At 39.6% G+C, this 22,178-nt stretch overlaps 1 protein-coding gene across 1 annotated transcript in view; it reads right to left on the reverse strand.

Annotated features, from left to right (window-relative positions):
* The window catches only part of tbck (TBC1 domain containing kinase), a 90,110-nt gene that overhangs the window by 13,150 nt on the left and 54,782 nt on the right, over positions 1 to 22,178 (reverse strand). Inside the window, exon 23 of the mRNA XM_036574968.1 lies at positions 8,439 to 8,617. Within this exon, the coding sequence (XP_036430861.1) occupies positions 8,439 to 8,617 (179 nt within the window). The remainder of the gene's footprint in view (positions 1 to 8,438; positions 8,618 to 22,178) is intronic.

Genomic DNA, 22,178 nt, shown 5'->3' on the forward strand with positions numbered 1-22,178 from the left:
ACTTTCATAAATTATATTTTTGTTGAGCAGAGTGACTGATGTGATCATTTATCCATCTGGAAACCTGAATGTCTGTATAACTTTCTTGCTGCTCCCCTCCACAGCACAAATGCTGTATGTATGAAAGGCCAGCTCGTTCGAGCTGTAGCGCTCCTGCTGCCACGTCGCTCATGCCACGCAGAAGCAGTATGTGTGAACAAGGCCTTGGCGTGACATCTAAGGAAAAACAGAAGAGAAACTGTTCCCAGGTGACTGAGAATGTCCATGCAGGATGTGATCAGGACTGTGTCACCAAGAACAGTCCATCCACAACTACAGAGAGGGATATTATAGGGTTGCAGAGTGTAAACCCCCTCATTAAAAAGACAAATGCAAATTTGAGAATTCAGTAGTGGAAAAAACATATGCAGTGGTCTAGAAAAATGTGGAAAACGGTGATGGTCAGTTGAGTCATCCTTCACCATCTTTTCCACAAGTGGGTGAGTGCATGTGCAAGAGAATGGTACAGGCCAGAACATTTGCCCACTACAGTGAGGGGGTCAGGTAGCACTCTATAGTGGGCACTGTGCTGGCATGGTTTGGGTCCACTTGTCCCCTTAGAACGGTCACTGCAAATCAATCCAAAATCATAGTGGCCGATCACCTTTATCCTATGATGAAACACTTCCATTCTGATGAGAGCTGTCTCTTCCAGGATGAAAATGCCCCATCCACAGGGCACAAGCGGTCACTGAATGATGAGCACGAAAATGATGTAAATCATACGTTATGGCCTTTCCAACTCAGTTGAACCACTGTGGGAGATTTTGGACCGTCGTGTTCTCCACCAAACCCAACTGAGGGAATATCTTTTGTAAGAATCTCTCCAGTACAGTTCCAAATAGTCTTGGTAATGTGGACCAATACCTTACTAAGACACTTTATGTTGTTTCTCCTTTTTATCACTCACCTGCATATGTGCATCTTTAATGTAATATGATAATATGATAGTATGAATCAAAAGAAAGCAAAGCATTCCTGTATACATGACACTTTGTTTACTTTTTAAGACATTAATACGTGAACCATGAAACTAGCAGCAAGGGAAGTGTCAGTATGAATGCATTCATGGCCTTCAGTGCAATATTGAAACATCAGTGCAAATGACTTGCATAATTTCCATCCTTGCTGCTAGTCAATAAACTTGTCACCTAATTTGACATGAGCAGTTCCTTATCCCCCCCCTTCTTCTCCTCCTCCTCCTTCAGTGCCCTGCTGGAGATGCCTTGGCAGATATCAGCATGTTAGTCAGGATATCAAGATGAAGAGAGGAGACATGCCCTTTGGGAAGTGCTGACTCACGGACCTCGCAAGTTATATGAATCAATTACTCACAACATGGCTGCAGTTCTGATGAACAAACAGATTTCTAGGGAGTGACATATTTCCAGGTTTGGGGACTGTTTACGGTGCCATCGTCTGCACTGTATGAAAAAACATCTTCCTGTGATAAAGCTCCTAAAGAAAATGTCTTTGCTTCCCTGCATAACACAGTCAAAGGATCTATGTCACTCATGCAGGAGATCTCTAAGCACTGGACTATAAATTGCACTTTTGTAGATGACAAAAAGCAGCACATCTCAATTTTCGTAGTATGTCTTTTTCTCTTTCAACAGCAAAATACTGTAGGCCAACAAGAGCCACCTGTGACTAGAAGCTACATTTACTGAGCGACTTAACAGCACTAGAAACAGATCCATATTAGGAATGAACATAATGGACAAAATAGTTACATTGCAATTATATTGCTACATAACATAATTGCGATGTACCTTGCAATATATGAATGGGCCTACAGCCTACATTTTTACTGCATTTTATGGATCCAGTTATGATATTTCTGACCATTTTCAAATCTTTCTTTATTCCTTGGTACTAAACAGGCTGCCCTATATTGCGCCTCATTCAAAAAGCAATCCAGGCTATAGCGTCAATGTGAAGGGACAGGGCTGACCAGATGGATGTTTGTAAATGTCCCTGGTTTTTGTAGCTTAGCTACCATGTTACAACTGTCTCTTTTTCTCTCAAATAACAGGGGGAAACTCAATTGTACATGATATGAACCCAATGAGAATCAATAATGTCAATTGTTGAAAATTGGTCTGCATTATTTTGACCAAAATAATTTTTTTTTGTTTTGTTGGATTATAAATACCTTGATTTGTCAAAACACTCACAGAAACACTGATTTGGTACTGTGATTGGTTGGGACACTCACGGAACACATAAAAAATGTGTTTGGTTGGAGGGCTCATTTGCAAATTGCACCCCTCGGCAATATCAGTCAATATGACGACAACCAAAAACAAATGACCTACTAACCAGCCTTAATTCATCCTTACTGTTTCCAACAGAATGTAAAATGCAAAAGTGATTGCAGATCAGCCGTCCTACTCTAAATCTGATAAATATGATCTTTTTTGGGTCCAAGTTCTAGCACAAGTGCTATGAGTGTGTACTCGAGCGCAGTCGAGTGTACAGTTTAGCGTGAGACTTCAGGCAAATCTCCTCCATGTGACTGACGTTCCACAGTTCTCAGAGAGATGAAAGTTGCTACAGATGACTGCAGCAGCACAGGCCTGGCCATCCGGCTGTGTTCAGAAGCAGAATGGCGGAAGATTAGGCCAATCACTTCAGCACACATTAGATGAGCAGACAAGTGTGTTTGTGTGGTGCAGAATAAGCTTGGGGCATCCGCCTATGGAAGGCAAACAGCAGCGCGGCAAACCTGGCAGAGATAAAAGCTTTCTCTGTCTCTGGAACATCAAATGAGTCTCCACAGACTGGAAAATTGGAGGCACATTCTTGCAGTATAGATCTACTGTAAATAGATACAGCAATTCTCAGAAGTGTTTCTTCAAACTCCAATAAATGGTGTAGAGAACTAGTCCACCATTTGGGTTACAACATAGCAGGAGATAAGCTTACAGCCCTTATACATAGTGAGAAAATAGGGAAAGTATCCACTGGTGTCAAAGACACTTCATACATATTACAACCTCTGTTGTGTAAGACTAAATTTCTACTGAGCAAACCACACAGACTAGAGACCAAATAGCATGCCTGAAGCAGGTTTGATAGTGCTGTGCAGGACATGAGGGACGTGTATAAGAGATTCAACAAAGAACAGAACAAGTTATAATGCATCACTGAATACCAACAAGAAGTGACAACAATGTTGTATTAAAATATTAGTATTAACTTCAAAAGAAGAGACATTAAAGCAGATAATCAATCAAGTCGCAGCGAGTCTATGGGAGAGCTGTAAGGTCAGGCTGAGAGGAAGGTTGAGAGAAAGCCTGGACTGCAAAGTTTGGGTGGAGATAGTACTGGATATACACCGATCAGGCATAACATTATGACCACCTCCTTGTGACCACCTCATTGTCCATTTTATCAGCTCCACTTACTATATAGGTACACTCTGTAGTTCTACAATTACAGACTGCAGTCCATCTGTTTCTCTGCATACTTTGTTAGCCCCCTTCTACCCTTCAGTGGTCAGGACCCCCATGGACCATCACAGAGCAGGTACTATTTGGGTGGTGGATCATTCTCAGCACTGCAGTGACACTGATATGGTGGTGGTGTGTTAGTGTGTGTTGCGCTGGTCTGAGTGGATCAGACACAGCAGTGCTGCTGGACTTTTTAAACACCTCAGTGTCACTGCTGGACTGAGAATAGTCCATTAACCAAAAATATCCAATCAACAGCATCCTGTGGGCAGCGTCCTGTGACCACCAATGAAGGACTAGAGGATGATTAGCTCATACTGTACAGTAAGAGATGAGCTATCATCTCTGGTTTTACATCTACAGGGTGGACCAACAACACAGGTACATCTAATAGAGTGGACAGTGACAGTCGTTTAAAAACTCCAGCAGCACTGCTGTGTCTGATCCACTTGTACCAGCACAACACACTCTAACACACCACAAACTAACACACCACCACCACAGTGTTACTGCAGTGCTGAGAATGATCCACCACCCAAATAGTACCTGCTCTGTGAGGGTCAATGGGGGTCTGACCACTGAAGAACAGGGTAAAAGGGGGCTAACAAAGTATGCAGAGAAACAGATGGACTACAGTCTGTAATTGTAGAACTACAAAGTGAGTTTGGTAGAGTTTGACAAGTGTTTGGGGCAAAGTTTGGAAAGGTAGTGAGTAAAGTTTGGGTAGCAATTTAGTGTTTGAGTGGAATGTTGGTTGGAGTTTGGGGTGAATCTGAAAACGGTTTGGACAGAATTAGAGTTTGGATATAGTTTCAGTAGGGATTTAATAAGGTTTAGACAAAGCTTGGTAGTTTGGATAGAGTGTGATTAAGGCCCAATCCCATTTCATCCCTTGCCCCTACCACTTACCCCTTAGCCCTCAGTTTTGCGTGTTCATGTCTAGGGGTAGGCTATCCCGATTTTTGTTGAGACAGAGGGGTAGGGCGAAGTGTTAGGGCTACATGGACCTCCAAACAGAGGTTTTTCAGAGGCTCTGAGGAAAAAAAAAGAAGAAAAAACAGCAAGATGGCTGCTTGAGCGACCAAAGAAATGACCCACAAATGTGAGAATTTTCTCCATTAAAAATTACGATAACCATTGTATTATCTTAGTTTAATGTCGTTTCAATGTATTATGGTCCTTTTCTTCATAATAAGCTAACAGTACTCCAATGTCTCGGTAGCTAGCTAGCTAAATTTCCCGGTCCACCTTAAATGGTGCAGCAGTTACATTCGGGCGCCTCAGGTGTCCATTTAAGGTGGAACGGAGAAATTCGATCAAGAAGCTAACAAATACCTGACCTTAGTTTCATATCACTGAAGAATTAGGGGTGGGCGATAATAAATAATTCCCCCCTCTTAAAAGGCATTAATGCCCTAAATTTAACTAAAGCCCAGCAGTGAGGTTGCAGAACTTTACTGCTCCTCTGCTTTCACTGCAGACTGGCAGGGTCACCTACAGAGCACCACCAGTAGCTTGTTAATGAAGTAATGTTCTTTTTTATTTCAGGGTCCCATTTCGTAGGGGGAGATTTCAGCCACTACCCCTTGTAAGTCAGTTACAAGTCACAAGGTGACACTCAAAACAAGGGGTAGAGGTGAAAATAAGAAATGAGGCTAGTCGTAAGGTTTGAGTAGAGTTTGTGTACAGTTCTGGGAAATGTTGTTGGGTTTTGATACAGTTTAGTAGAGTTTGATTAGGGTTTGGGCAGAGTTTGGCTACAGTTTAATAGACTTTGATTAGTTTTTAGTAGATTCCAATTGATTTCAATATGGCACCCCTAAAGGCAGCCATAGTGTTTTGGTTTCTCAGATTCTGAGTAGGATTTCTGTAGGGTTTGAGTGTAGTTGGGCAGAACTTGGTAGTGTTTGAGCAGAGGCTGAATGGAATTTGAGTATGATTTTGGTGGAGGTTTGTAGAGTTTAGGCAGTTTCAGCAGAGTCTGAGCAGGGTATGAGTAGCGTCTGTGTAAGGTTTGATAAGGGATTGAGTAAGGCTTTTATAGTGTTTTATTAGAGTTAAATTATTGTGTAGGGTTTGGGCAAAGCATTATAGAGTTTGAGCAGAGTTTGATAAAAGTTTTAGGGTTTGGGCAGAGCTTGATTAAGGTTTGAGTACAGTTTTGGTTTCTACAGCTTATGTAGAGACTGGGTAGAGTCTGAATACACTCTGGATAGAGTTTGACAGACAGGCTTGATGCAAGTTGGGTAGGCGCCGAGAGGCTGGACATGTTTATGAGGAAGGCCGAGCCCCCTGTGTGAATGTTAACAAGCCTCTGAGCCCTGCTTCCATCTGGGATGCCTACTCCAACTCCACCATAAATTAAGACTTCACTAGCAGATTAATGGCAGCAGTCTAGCACATTGAGGTCCAACAGTACTGAAAATATATAACACCTCCAGCTAAAGAGCCTGCGAAGATCACCAGCACTGGAAAAGGCCCTGATTTTAGTGTGTAATAACACTCTGGTTATGGCTGTGCTGGTGTGAACTGAGAATTGAACCCGCAATATGGCCTCCGTCTCTTTTACTCGTCCAACAAATTTTGAGGGGAGATTTATTGGTGTGAAATATGGCCCGTTTTGACCACGCTGACCCCCATGTAGCTCTCAGAAGTCACACCTCATTAACGGGTACACTTGGCATAAGATTTCATTAGAAAGAACCGGATGGTGTTCCGCAAGGGTCACATTTGGTCAGTAATTACCTTTGAACCACATCAAGGTTGTGCAAATCAGAGGATTCAAACGAAATGGATATAAATATAATACATTAGTGATTCGCTGGTCTGCTGGTCGTTCTGAGAAAAGTTACATGATGAAATCCAAATCCAACCTTAGCCTGCTCTATAAAAATGAAACATTGTTTCTTTGAACAGTGCTGAAACATTAATATTGCAAATGTTCACAATGTGATTTTTGAACCTACAAGTGTAACCGTAGCCTCCAGCCTTGTATTTCCCAAGTAATGTCTTAAGAAAAACTTTGAACAACGTAAAGATTCTGCAGAGAGATTAATAAACTGAACTGAAGGTTAAATTAAAAACAGGAACTACAGGTATTTGTACCTGACCTGTTTGCCAGACCTGACCACGGCAGTGGAAGACCATATTTACACACTGTTCTTTTGTCTTTTTTTTTCTCCACACTATCGCAAAAATGTTACACTCATTCCTTGTGCTGACTAAATTTGCTTTGTCTATTATTTGTCTGTTTCTGTTCTATTTTTCTCAGTTCATATCCCTGTGGAGATATTAAGTGGCATTGTTCACCATTTACTACTTTTTAATGGCAAACTTCATGTAGATCTCCTAGGAACGGTTCTCCTGACACAGATAAAGTCTAGTCATGGGCTAAATTAGATTTTCACTAGTGAACTTGATTGAGTTCGATAGCAAATTAGTTTAGCACTAGTCTTAATTTGTGTCTAAAAGACCAGCCCTTTATTGACTGAGGGTAATAGGCTCAATAAGCTTCTTATTAAAGCTCTTAACAAGGTCCATAATAAGCTCAAGAGTAAACTCTTTAATAAGCCTCACTCTCTCAGTGTGGAACTGGAGCCAAAAAGGTGGGCCAAGTGATGGTGGTATTATATAACAGTCATTTCTGCATGCCTTTCGGTGGCAAGGTCTGGCTCCTCGAGAAGGGTCTCTCCTTAGGAGCTGGGCTTACAAAAGTGTCGTAAGAAGCAAAATCTTCTTAGATGCGCTTTTATCTTAATGCCTGGCTTTAGAAAAGAGGTCAAATAAACTGCTATTCTTCAGAAAATAATCGTTAGAATTTTCTTAAGGGCCTATATCCTACATTTTACTTCCCCCCCCCGTGGTCATTGATGGTTTTATGTCATAATTACCTTTATTTACATAACTATTTTCCAACCTCTCTTAACCTCTTAGAATTAAACAGGCTGTTTTTCATACTGTGCTTTTAAGACTGATATATGTTGAAATGAGCTCTGCTCTGATTGGCTGATCTGTACTAAGCTTAACTTAATAAGCAGTCCAGCCTGAAACACTCTCTACAACTTTAGTGTGAATGGGGGGAGTCCAATTTCTGGGGAGTAAATAAGTGGATATATGTAGATATGACATCACAAAAACAAGGCTGTTTCACAGCATAGTTTTCAGAAATGGACTGTATGGACCAGGGAGAGAATGTCATGTTTTGAAACTGTAATATGCAATGTTTATATACTACATTAAAAACTTTAAGAACAATTCTAAGAACGGGTGCTAATTTTAATCTCAGAGTTAAATATGTTCTTCAATGTTTTCTTAAATGTACAATAGCCTCACACATGACAAATCTCTCAATAGTCTATTTGAAGCTTAAATGTAAGATTTTTTGTTAAAATTTATATTAATAATATTATTGAGTCAGAAGAAAAGTAGTGCAGTGCTGCTACGTGTAAGACTGAAATAATAATTTAAAAGTCAGGTCAGATTTCAAGAGTTTTTCAGACCACGTCATACATCTATATGCATTAACGTCGCACACACAAGCACAAAAAGAAGGCCCAGCTTGATGTTTAGGTCTCAAATGCAAAATTATTGTTATACTGGTGAAGATATGATGACAATCATAAATCATTCACTTACCTACTTGCAAGGAACGTCCTTCACCAAGTTTTGACTGAGTTCTCTTTGAATACTCTTACAACGCGCTCACAATCATCAGATTCATCCGCTCGGCAAAGGCGTTCAAAACACAAACGACTTTACAAAATGTTTTTCCACACATTGCATGCATTTATACAGCTTAAAGTCACTGAGAATATTTGGGAAGTATTTTTTTTTTTATTGAAGTAAAGACTATTATAATAAACGTTTTTTTTTGTTTTTTTTTTTGGGAAAGCTGCCTAGAAGTCCTTGGTTTCTGGTTGAGTGGAAAACAACCAGCATACTCACCAGGTCCGTGTTGGGTAGGTCCTGGTATTCTGCTGAGTAGTAGGCAGGGTTTTTGCCGAAGCTGCTGCTGCTGTCACCTGCAGGTTTGGGCGGCTGGGCGTGCTGGCGGTATGTAGCACTCTTGGGGGTCCAGCAGAACAGGTTGATGGATTCCCTGACACAACGCTCAATATCAATCTCTATAGGAGAGGGAAAAAATCAAAACTAAATGAGTTATAAAGCTCAAAATAATAGGTCCTTGTGTTTCTTCCAAAAAGCATCAAGCACAAGTCAAGTGTATCATGATGCATCAAATGTATCATGCATCATATATATTAAGCCCAGACTGTTATAGCCAGCACCAAAAGCTCCCTTACAGACATGCCAACTTCATAAAAAACAAATAAATAAAAACAAACCCTTCCCTGTTTGATTTTCATAAACCAGGCTCCCCAGTGGAGCAGCAGTAAAAAGCAAGGTTTAATAAAGCAGTGTTGTGTGTTCAAGTGCCTAACATTTTTGTCCAAGCTCACCCAGACAATTGGCAATGCTGTGCGACTAGTGGAGTTGGAAAGATGCAGCGACAGACTGTCGGTTGTTAAACCGGGTGAAAAGCAGGATGCATTAAAATGTTTTTCTAAAAAAAAATCATCATCTTTGAAGTACAACACATAAAGTAAACGTTATTAGAGAAAATCTGTTGATGAATCTTTGGTGTTGCTGCCAGTTGATTCTGCTTGACCTGCAGAAACCATTCCAACTACTAATACACGATATGGAGATAAAATGTGATGCTCGATAAAGCCAACTAACCTCTCTCTTATGCAAATAGCAAAAAATTTCAAAATGACAAAAGCAAGACTCACTATTCTGCAAAAAGAAAATAATGAAATATCAATAGCTACATCAGAACCGAAAGCATATTTTTTGGGCACTCTAAAGCTGCAGTCACACCAAACTATCACCTCAATATTTTCTTTGGTATTGGATATATCTATTGGATTTGGAGGGGTGGAGAAAGTATAGTTGGGTAGACAGTTAGTATTAACACGGTAAATGCCGCAGTCACACCAAACGCAAGTAAAACATGGCAGCTGGAAAAGCCAACTCACTTGAATAGGATTCAACATATGAATGCAAAAATTAAATTAGCTTTCGGTCGTGTTTCATTTTGGCCAATAGAAAACAAGAGGATGAGCTCCAGTATAAATAATAATAAATTATAAACAGATAAACAACACCTCAGTCAACATTATGTTGCTTGTTACTCAAAGTTATTAAACAAAAAAATAAGACCTATTAACATGAACCCGAAAAAAGGCACATCAAGATTTACAAACAAACACATGTACATTAATGCTTTTTTATGTAGGAGCTGATGTCAAAAAACTCGACATCTCCTTGACACATTTATCAGAAAGAGAAGAAGGTTGGTGGGCTCCCTGTAGTTTGTTGCTTCTTTTTAATAAGAGGGGCAACAAGCAGAAGCAGAGGCTCAAATCCCCCACTTACATACGAAAATATCTTCGGAATCACTCATAGTACAGCTTCAGCCTTTGTATGAGGTGGTGGAACTCTCCATGTTGTTCTTTTGTCTGTAGAATCAGTTGAACACAGTGTGTGCATCATTTTGTTGTAGTGATTAAATGAAAACTGAAGAATTCAACATTTCTGGTACTCCAGGAATCCATTTTTTCGTGTTTAGGCAAAGGAAACGCATCAAAGTGAAGGTCACACCACATTAAAAAACAATGCTCTTATAAGGTGTCAAAAACTGCTAATGGTGCCCCCTTGTGGAGAATTTGTAGCTTGCGAAACAAGATTCACTTCAGTCTAAAAACAGACAGGATTCCCTGAGCAGCTTTTCATGTTCATGTTTGTAGCAAATAAGTAAATATATTGTTAGGAAAGTTAGGAGCTAGGGGCAGATACTGACTTTCATGTTGGAACCACACGGGGGCGCCAACCACCTCACATATGCCTTTATCAATTGTGATGGTGCTCAGCCGGGTGATGGAGACTAACGGCAGGAAAACGGGGTTTTGACTGGAACGGCAAGCGGTGGACCCGCGGACATCTTTCTCTCTCCCTCTCTCTCTCTCTCTCTCCCTCTCTCTCTCTCTTATGCTCTCGTTCCCCTTTTTGGACTCCTATTGTATATATTTCAGATTTTTGTCTGAGCCCCCATTCCACTGACTGATAAAACCTGAACGCTATCATGGACACGGCTTGAGTTGGCCGACTCAGAGACTCGGCAGCAGGTGAGTTGGCCTTCAGTGGGGGATTCCCAACTAGACTTAGGCATACACTTTTACTTAGGCTCATGTTTCACGCTAAATCGCAACATAGGGACAGTGGGCCTTGGTTACAGTCAGGACGAGAACATATTAATTAGACCCTAGACAATTTGCCATTTCTTTCGGCCTTAGTGTTTCCTGAGCTCGTAACATGCGTAACAATATGTATTATTATTTTCAGTATAGGCCTACAAAGGTGAATAAATATATATTTAACTCAGTTAAATGCTCCTTATGATGATGCAGATTTGTTGTGACAGTAGCCATTACTGCTTCATACATTTTATATATATATTCACAGTCTATGCATTTTGTGTGAACATAGTCACCATGTTTTATGCGTTTTTACAGCCTAGTAGTTCAAGATGAATTCGTTTTTGAACTGCACATGTGAATTCTGTAACTTGCTGTTTAGCTGAGCTATTCTCTCTCCCAGTGTAAGAGCACAGGGGGGCAATCTTTGGGCTGAAAACGTAGCTGTGGCACTGCACGTGTGAGATAATTGGATCCTCTCTATCATTGCAGATCCATAACAATGTGTTTGGTGCAAGGCTATATTGCGATAACAATAAAAATATGATTTATTGTGCAACCCCAATTCCAACAGTCCACAAAATGCTTTTCTGAACAAGACATTGGCAAAAGCTCAGACAGCAACACTTACATGCTCTAACAATGGGGGATTATTGGAAACACGGGAAGATTAGCTGCTTCCTCCGAATACATCATGACCTTTCTCACAAGTCATGCGCTTTAAACGGCAGCTTAGAATAAAGACTTTCATTGGATTAGTGGTGGATATCAACAAAATAGGAATTCTGATCCTTCTCAGTCACTCGGATTCCTTCGCTTTCTACACAGTTAGTGACAAGTATGTCTAATGAGGTGCTTCGGCGTGACTCAACTGCTATTTGGATTATACCAATAATTCACGCACGCCATTCATTTTGTTACGGAGGACAAAAGCGAAAAAGATGGATTCAGCTATTGGGTCACGCTGGACTTCACTTAAGGTCTACTATTACTGTCCTTGGTGAGGGAGAAAGAGAAAAAGAGACAGAGAGAGGAAGAGCAAGAGCAGGGAATATGTGGAGGAATGCAGAGAGGAAAAGAAAGCGAGAAAGACAGGGTAGGGTGTCACTGAGACAGAGACATAAAAGTGTCGAGGAGAGAACGAGTGGAGACAGAGGAAGACATTCCGACTCCCTTGACTCATGAATGTTGCATGCAATCACTCTCCTCGCCCTGCCACGGCAGCGCTGCCAGTGCGGCTCCAACAGATGCCATCCAATCAGCCCACAGATCCAGCTATGCGTCCCACGGTCTGCAGCTTAAAAATGAGCCTGTTAAATGGTATTAGTTTGAGACATTATCCAGAGGCTGTCACTGCCGAGCTGACACCAGTAGAACGGAAGGAAAAAAGCCAGAAAAAAATGCATACAAAGAGTTCATTTTCAGACAGCCTACTAAATTCTCCTCACACCATCATTTAGGGCCAGAAATGATGACCCAAGTGCCAGACAAAACATCCCGATCCGGGCCTGGGGTCCCTAAAGCATAATAGTGTTACAATCATAACCATTTTAGAGAGCGTTCAAAGTCATACTCCGCTTCCCATCTCGCAATGATCTCAGTGATATGATGCTTTTGGGAACAGCAGGTCTGAAACAGTTACAGAGGAGATTGAGAGGAGTCAGGCACGTTCGCAAGAGCCAACCCTTGGTTTAGCTGTAAAAACATAAAAACCAATGTAACTACACGGCTTCAAAAGTTTGAGAACACCTAGCTTGTTTTTTTTTATTTACAAATAAATGAGCATGTTATATATCAGTTTGCAATAGCTTCTAATCATATTAAATATAAGAATTTAGCCATATTCCTTTAAGAAAATAAAAACCTGAATGAATAACTGGCAAAAGTTCTCTGAATATACCAAACCTGACACATTTTATCCCCTTGTCGTGATGCCAGCATTCATTAGCACTCAAACCTATGATGTGTTTGGGCCAAATGATTTGCCAAATAAAACATTCTGTTGAAGTGAGAAAAATATTCCCAAGCTATTAGGAAACAGCTATTCAAAAAGTAACGATAAAAATCATTATTATTACTTAATTTCAAAGGAAGGTGAGGTGTCCTCTGATATTTGACAGGCAGTGTAGTGGGGCTGTAATAAAATATATTTGCTGTGATGCATTGATTACTGCCTTCTGCCATGTCCTCTCACTTTGCTCCTTTCACAGCGGTGCTACCATTCAAAAAAAGTCTGGAAAATAAGTGGTACCGAAAAAAACAGCTGGAGAAGTAATTTGCAACTAACTCTCATGACCGAGTATAAAAAGAGTGTTTTAGAGAGGCAGAGTCTCTCAAAAGCAAAGATGGGCAGAGGTTCACCAATCTGCGAAAAACTACAACTACAAATTGTGGAACAATTTTAGAAACATGTCAACACTGGATGCTCGTGATCTTCAGGCCCTCAGGCAACACTGCATTGAAAACAGGCATGATTCTGTCCTGGAAATCACTGCATGGGCTCAGGAACACTTTCAGAAATCACTGTCTGTGAATACATCTGTGAATAAGTTGAAGCTGCATCATGCAAAGAAGAGGCCATATGTCAACACGATCCAAAAACACTGCCATCTTCTCTGGGTCAAAGCTTATTTAAAGTGGACTGAGGCTAAATGGAAAACTGCTCTGTGGTCGGATGAATCAAAATTTGAAATTGCACTATGAATGCTATATAGAGGTTTTAGAACAACATATGCTCCCATCCAGACAGCGTCTGTTTCAGGGAAGACCTTGCATATTTCAGCAAGACAATGATAAACCATATACTGCATCCATCACAACAGCATGGCTTCACAGAAGAAGAGTCGGGTGCTGAACTGCAGTCCAGACCTTTCACCAATAGAAAACATTTGGAGCATTATGTAACGAAAAATCCGGCAAAGAAGACCCAGGACTGTTGAGCAGCTAGAATCCTACTCAGACAAGAATGGGAAAACATTTCTCTCCCAAAACTCCAGCAATTGGTCTCCCCACTTCCCAGACATTTACACAATGTTGCATTGCTGCCAACAAGTTCTAAATGAGGTAATGTTTTTCATGAAATGGTAAAACATCTCACTTTCAACATCTGACATGTGTTCTATGTTCTACTGTGAATAAAATATGGGTCTATGAGATTTGCAAATCATTGCATTCTGTTTTTATTTACATTTATTTACATTTTACACAGCGTCCCAACTTTTTTGGAATTGGGGCTGTATATACAGGGCACATAATATAAAATATAAAGTGTCCATAAGGCAAAATAGATCCCTACAAAAACTTATCTTTCCACATTTTCCACTATTTTATCCTTATCAAACCTCAGAAATCGTGTGTAGGTTCACTGGTGGTTTTGGATAATGAATAAAATGGCTGTATTTGTGTTGAAGATATTGTGACCCCTGGTTTCTACCACCACCACTGTAAAGAAATCTGCAAGTCTGCAAGGGAGTCCGCAAGATTCCCTACAATGCACCAGTTTACATCCAACTACTCTGAATGACTTTGTTTACATCACAATGACTGAATTATGGTGAAATTTTGAAAAACGGGTGGAATTCATTGTCATTCCCTCAAAGAAGACTATCAAAGTTGATGTAATGCTAATCTAAGTTCCATCATCTTATTAGACTCATTGATGGAGGCCCTAACTGAAAAAGGCAGCTTTCTAAAAGCAAACACCTCACTATCAGATGCATATCACTATCAGTGAGTACACCCCTGCTCTTTACAGCCTGAGTACTGCAGCAGAATCCCACTCAGCCTGTGGCTAATGGTGCATGAAGGCAAGTGCCCTTGAATCATCCACAAACACCGAACACACTCCTGCTCCAGGCTTGAGGACAGCCATTAAAGCTGAAGGTGCCAGGCATCCAAAACAGATGATGGAGGCCCAAAACCAAAGACCTAAACTGAGCAAATGGAATAAAATAACACACTGCAACAAACAGCAATTCAGCACACAAATGACAGTTTAATTGGAGCTACGCTGAAAAACAAAGGCAGTTAGGCAGTCACTGAGAAAACCGGTCATTAACACAACCAATTGTGGGGAAAAGACAACAACAAAATAATCTGATTGATGGAGCTTTCTGATTTTCAACATGGATGACTTCTGATCTTTTCTGAATATCCATCAAGTACCAAGTTTAATCCAAGGGAATGACTGCTATTTTCTGACGGTAGGAAAAGTATCGCTCCGTCTCACTCTTTGGTAAATGTCAGCAGTTTTTAAGGATGTCTGAACACAAAGACCGTGAATGAAATGTAACCCTGTAAGCATTTCAGGACACTATCCAGTATGATGGCCACTTTTCTCTTAGTGTCTGAATTGTAAAATGGAATTCCAGAGTGATTTTAAGAGCACTTCAGTCTCCCACAAGACACTCGCATTTTCTAGCATACAATGCAGATCAATACATCAGCTAAATGTGCTTCATGTTTTTTGTTAAGCGATGGACAGAAAAGAATGTTAGCAATAGTTCATGGTGGCAGGTGAGCCCCTGAATACTTATCAGACTCTCTCAACTCTCTGGAGAAGCACTAAATGAAACAGCAGCTCTGTACAAATCAAAAGGAAACCCATCATGCTGCTCACCAAACAGCAAAACACTAACTGGTAACTGTAGGTTTTTGCAATCATGGACAAAGAATTAAATGTGTACCCTAGTCAAGTTTTTTACTTTTTCGCTCATCTTCTGCACTTAAAAAAATACTACGCTCATGTCTAGTGCTTTGAATAAGAAGTCAATTTCAGCCTCGCAAGCAAATAATGCTGGTTTGTCTATGCAGCTGGTGAATACTGACGCAGGCTCACGATAACAAAGTGTCCAAATTCATTTTTTCTGTCATTGTAGGGATGGGCAATAGCACTTACATTCTTTTTGATCCGTTATCAAGTAATATCAAAGCTAATATCCCAGTGCCAATACTAAGGCAGAATTCTTTGTGATTTTCTACAGCAATAACCAATAAAAAAGCCTTTGTGTTAGTATTAAATAATCTGCCACATAAACTGTCTGTTTATGAAAATAACTCCAAACGATCTGCTATTATAGAGCATTCATTGCATCTCTTGTGGCTGTCTGCACCTGTGTGAGTGTGAAGCTGAGGGACAGCGCAGTAGGAAAAGTAGTTCCTAACCTACACATTAATTTGCGATTTTTTTTTAATGTTTACACCATTAGTTTAATAAAAATGATGCATATTTAGTTTACTGCTTAAAAAAAAAAACACTTAGTGTGGACGTTTTCATGATAGGATCAATTCTCAAAAAAAATGTCAAGATTGGAAGTATTGATATTATAATATTGATCACCCCTCACCCCATTTGGTATATATGCACTATATTAGTATATATCGCTGCTGTTGGAACAAACCTTGTATCTCCAATTTTGTTGTTTTTTCAGTTTTTGACATCATTTGAAATAATGCCTGTTGCCCTTTCCATTGTGTGTAAATTTCATGATGAATGGGACAAAGGAAATGACCCAATATTACTTGGAAAAAGGTCTGGTTCCATTGACTTGTATTAAAAGTAAAGTATGTTTTTTTTCTTATGCTGTAAATTTACAATTTTGGAGATACGTGGTTTTGTACCAACAGCAGCGATATAGTGCTATATTAATGAGCGGGTAGGGATCCAAATGGGTCACAGCCAAAAGTTCATCAGTGTCATCTGTGTCATTTCAGCTCATTATATTTATGTAAGGTTACACTTTGAGATGGGAAGTCTTTGGCATTTTCTCTGCATGAGGCTGTTCTTGGTGCTTTCAACATGCTACAGCCAAACTTGGATATTCTGCAGAATCAACATGTAATGCACCTGTCACTGCAGGCCTACAATGAAGCAGGACTACAGGTTCTTAAATGGCCTGGTTGAGCATCTACAAGGACCAAAACAGCGAGATAACCAGCTCAAGGATAAGAGCAAAGCACAGAAACAGCAGAGAAGGGGTAAGCAAGAGAGAGTAAGATACAAGTCCTGAAGACCTGAAGAGGGAACAGGGCATAGGTAACGCATCACTGATCCTGTGTAATGCCAGATCCATAAGGAAAAAGATAAAAAAGACTTTACACTGTAGCCTGCTATGAGTGGAAAGAGTGATGTACTATGGGCTTTACAGAAACTCAGAAACTCCTCTCTCACTTATTGATTTAGAGGGCTTTTCTCTGGTGTGCTCTGGTGGGAGTTCAGTCAGGGACGATAAGGGGCCAGAGGACTACATGTTTACATTAATGATAAGCAGTGTAGGCAACGTACTACACAAAGGATCTGTGAGCTTAACATTGAGTTATTCTACATGAGTCTTAGGCCCTTGTGTGTTTCTATAAAGATGTAATTTGTGTTTTCTATAGAAGGTAGAAATGCAGGTAAAGCTGTGGATTGGGTACAGAAACATTTGCAACACAGAGATCTAGTACAGAGTACGTGCAAAAGCCAGAGACCACCCTTCTCTTATTCAATTTCCAGGAAAATGGCCATTAAATACAAGTTAATTTTTCAGGAGATATTTCCAAAGATATAAGATAATCTTGCAGAAAGAGAAGAGAAAAAAAGGAGAAAGGTGAAAAATACAAGACTTTCCAACACTAGAGCTCATTTTTTTAAAGATACTGAGCAAATGTGACTTCTAATAAGTCACGATAGTGCAAGACCTGGTAGACCACCAAAACTTTCCCCATCAGATAAACAGTACTTTTATCTTTGAAAGAGAGGAGAAAATCAAGCTCCACTCTCAAGCTCCAGATCTGAAAACATCCACAGGTATTTCTGTCCGTCCTTCTACTGTGAGAAGACAGCTCAGCCCTATCTGTAGCTGTCAAGAATCCCATACTGAGAAATGGAAATAGACAAAAAAGGAGAAAACTTGCAAATCAAATAAAAAATGCTGCTGGCGTTTTCAGAACAATAGACTGACCACCCGATAGTCCAGACCTCAACATCATTGAATGTGTTTGAAGAGGAAATGCAACCAACTTCTAAGACTGAACTTTAGAGGTGTGGAAAAATGCAAATTTTCTTCAAAAACTGAAAATAAGTCTCCTGAAAAAAATGGAAGCTGTAACAAAGACAAAGAGTGGACAAACTAAATACTGAAAAAATATTATATTTAGTTGCTGAGGATTTAGTTTATTTTTCTGTTAAAAATATGATCTGTTTTTTTCCTAAACATTGAAACATGAATAACCTGTAATGAATTGTCATTTAATTTGGAAATTAATCAGGTAAAGAGTGGTCTCTGACTTTTGCACAGTACTCTATACAACGGCATTTGGATGGATCCTGTTTATGTATGATTTCTTCTTTGCATGGTAGAGTTTTAACTTACATTTGTGGATTTGCAGCACCAAAATGTGTTCACTGTCTGTTTTAAATGCAGTACCGCCTTCATTCTGTTTTTATTTACATTTTGCACAGCGTCCCAACTTTTATGGAAACAGGGTTGTAAATTAAAGGAACTAAACATTTGTGTAAGGGAGATAAACAGCATTTACAGACCAGGTGTGATAAGGACGTGCTAAAAGTTTTCAGTTTCTGAGATTTCTTCATTCGTATTAGGTTCAGGAGAGTGTTAGCAAGTCTTCCAACTGCTCTGACCTGCTGAGAGCACTGAATAAATCTTACATGACCATAGATGATCTCCTTTTAGTTTATTATGCTCTCAGCAGATCAGTTTGGGTGTAATGTCATGTTCTTCTAGTTGGTTGCCCTATAGTTCAAGAAGAGCAGATCAAAAGGGCAAATAGGCTAGGAAATCAATGCCAGACCACGTCCTACTGTTCTATCACTAAAGCAATGAAGAGAAGCAGCTGCTGTCTCTTTTTTGAAAGACATGAGCAATGAATGTTCACGACATGATTTGATACTTCCAACCAGACCTGATAGAACTGGCAGATCTGAAAAGAATATTGGAAACCTCAACATACAGGATTCTCTGACTGGACAACTTTCAGACATTTTGTTTTTTTGACATTTTTTCTGCTTCTCTGTGTTCTCCATTTTCTTCAAACTGAACAATACAAAAAAGTGTGATGTCAAATTAGCGAGACTCATCTGCTTCAAAATTTACATGACTACTACATAAAACATTATAGTTTACAATTTATCTAAGTTCAGATCTTTACCATAGATTTATGGCACTGCAGGAAAAAAAAGCTGGCTGTCAGTTGGACTCAGACATGAAATTTTAATTTTTCCCTGGTTTATTTGTCAAATGTTGAAATATATTTGCATGTTATATGCATTATTTTTCAAGATGCCAAGAAAATAAGTAGGAGACATAATAAACATTACATGCAATGTTATGTCTCCTAAATCCACAAAAGGGGGCTCAACATAAACAAGAAGCTTTTCTTTTTACTTATTTTGAGTATTACTTTTACATAAATATCCCACATCAATAATACCTCCATTGCCAAGCTCTGTCTTCATGAGGGAAACATCAAGTCATGGTAAGTTTGGTATATTATCATCTTTGGCCACAAAGTTGTAATTAAACAAGTAACAAAGAACAGAACCATCCAAGGCCACTTAGCTTAGCCTAATGTGTTCTCCTATGAAGCCATTTCGCCTGAGGCCTTTTGAAACGGCCTGTTTTACCTGCTGTATGAAAACTGAGACTTGAATTTACTATGTTTTTTCCCCAAGACCTGAAGCTGTTTTGTCTGATGTCTGAAACCTGACACAATGGTTCTGAGGTTGTATTGAAACCATTCAATACACTGTAACATAGGCAGCTTTTTATACCGGGATGATATCTGCCTGCAGCATTTAACCAGTTTTTTGTACAAGCATGACAACTGCCTACAGCATTCAACTAGTGCAGCTCAATAGCCATGTTTCTACAACAATTTCATTGACATTAGGTACAAGACATGTGGTATTAATGTGGTATTACAACTTTTGACACAGTTAAAGTACATTAATGTGTGGGAATACCAGTGTCTTGCAATGGTCTGCATGAAATAAATGAACAAATGAACTAACTGGCAGTAGATGAGGCTGTTACCATGGTAACTTAGTTAACGACCACCACGCACAGGCCCACACCCACATTTAGAGTATTTGCTTATGAGAAAAAAATACACTGAAGCCCAAAAGTCTGAGATCACATTGAAAATCTGGTACTGTTTTTCATTTAAACCTGAAAATAAACAACAGAAAGTTTATTTTCTTGAAGTATTCAAAACAAAGTTAGGACAAAATGAGAAAGAAATATTCAAAGTTCTGGACTATTTCTAAGTCAGTATTCAAAGCAAATTAGTGAAATTGACCATGTTATGGCCTTTGTGCAAAAGATCAGATTATTTCTTAGTCTTATCTCTTCCACTGATGTTCAGACGACTCTCAGGTGGATTTGATCTACTGATCAGAGGCTTTCACACAAACTTGTGGAGTCCGTACCAGCTTGAGTGCAGTGTCATTAAAGCAAAAGAAGGACATACTGTACCAAATACTAAGAAATTCTGAAATTCACGTAAACATTCAAAGATTCTACTTCTCACTCAAATTGTTATGCTGATAATATCATTTGTAAGTTTGTACTAAAAAGCAAAATAGAAGCATTTTCACCAGTGGTCTCCCACTGGGCCCCCTGTATCTGCTACCTGAATCTGACCTTTTAGCTGCCTTATACATTAAAGTATTTCTGCATGTTTTTATTATCAGCTTATAAAGTATACATACTGCTTCTTTCAGAATGTCCGAGTTGTTTATAAGTGTTTGGACGTTTTGAAATATTCTAAAACATTTAAAAGCAGAAGAAATTGTTGTTGTTTCTTTCATTTTTGATTAGCAAAGGCATGGCTCATGTTTGGCAGCCATCATGCCACACACAGTGGCATGCAAAAGTTTGGGCACAACTAGTAGAAAATAAATAGTAAAAAATCCCTGTAGAAGATGTTGACTTATTTACAGAAACATGTAATTTTGCATATCACTGTAACTGCTGGTTTGATTTTTTTTACATTCTGTTTCTTTTTTATTTGATATTTGAATTTCTAATTTTAAAACCTTAAGCCCTGAAGTGTAAAAGCAAAGTACATGCTTGAGATTTCAGTGCTTTAACGCAAAACTCAATTTATCATATAATAATCAAGCCCATGAGTCAAAGCAGGGAAGCCAAACAGCTCAGTGCTGTGGCTGAAGCTAGACCACCCTGAACCAGACAGTCCCCGAGGCGAAGGAGCTGCTCAGTATGTGGGGTGCCTCCTTTGGCTGTATCTGTGGCCGGTGTCCGTTTCACTTTGAGCATCGTTCCTGACAGACGACTCGGATTTGCATGAGCAGGCGCACTCCTGATGCCCCGAGAGCTCCCTACCTAGGGTCTGACTGTAATAGGCTTGTCAATGAGGATTAACGTCAGCGGTTCCATTCAAAAGTTCACAAAGCAGAAAGAAAAAGGAGGTGAAAGAAAAGGAGAATAGAACGCCTGGGTCATTTCACACAAACTGCTTTGTGGCTTCATCTCAGCCTTCCTTTTGCTGCTATCATTTCCAGCCAAAATATATCTCATTTTAGGAAAGGAAAGAAGAAAACGGGCTTAATTCAGGGGAATGGTGAGCTAAACTTTCTTCCAATGGTTGAGATTTTACCCCCTCAGGGACACGGCCAGTCAAAAGCACTGCTTAGTGGTGCAAAAGTATGCCCTACAGCTGAGATTCAGGAGCACTAGCTGTTGAATCAAATCTTGTGTGTGATGGTTAAAGGCCTCCTCTCGGTAAAGAGTCCTTTAGTTACTCTGGCATTTTTTCAATCCTAGTGTAGTCAGCACTGGGGCTATGATATTAATCTAGCTAACAAGTAACGGAAGCCTATAACCTATATAGGACATGCTGTTATCTATACAAACAGACAAAGAACATCATATAGCTAAAAACAGTAGCAGCCACCTTGAAGCCTGCATTAAACGTTCATAATAAGTGCCATTAACAAACTTAGAAAAGTTTAAATAACCTACTTGCTGGGCGTTTTGGCTGGGACTTGGAGCAGAGGTAGAGGAGTCATTTTATGCGTATACACGTATACTTATTGTTAACTCTGACAGGTACTTTAACAGATTTGATGTCTCCTGCGCCAAATTCAGTCCCTGCCCAACTCAACTCAAACTGAAGAAAACAGCAGAAAAGAGTCATTTCAAAAATCTCGCAACAGAAAAGACCAACAGCATTGTTTCTCTGCCAGCTCAATGTAAAACCATCACCAAAACTATAGATAACAGTTAGAAGAAAACATGAAAATAAGTAGAAGGGGGCTTAAAATTACAACCCCATTTCCAAAAAAAGATGGGACGCTGTGCAAAATGTAAATAAAAACAAAATGCAATGATGTGCAAATGATTTAAAACCCAATATTTCATTGAGAATAGTACAAAGACAACATATGTTGAAACTGAGAAATTTTATTGTT

Source organism: Colossoma macropomum, unplaced genomic scaffold, assembly GCF_904425465.1.
Source record: "Colossoma macropomum unplaced genomic scaffold, Colossoma_macropomum, whole genome shotgun sequence".
NCBI lineage: Eukaryota > Metazoa > Chordata > Actinopteri > Characiformes > Serrasalmidae > Colossoma > Colossoma macropomum.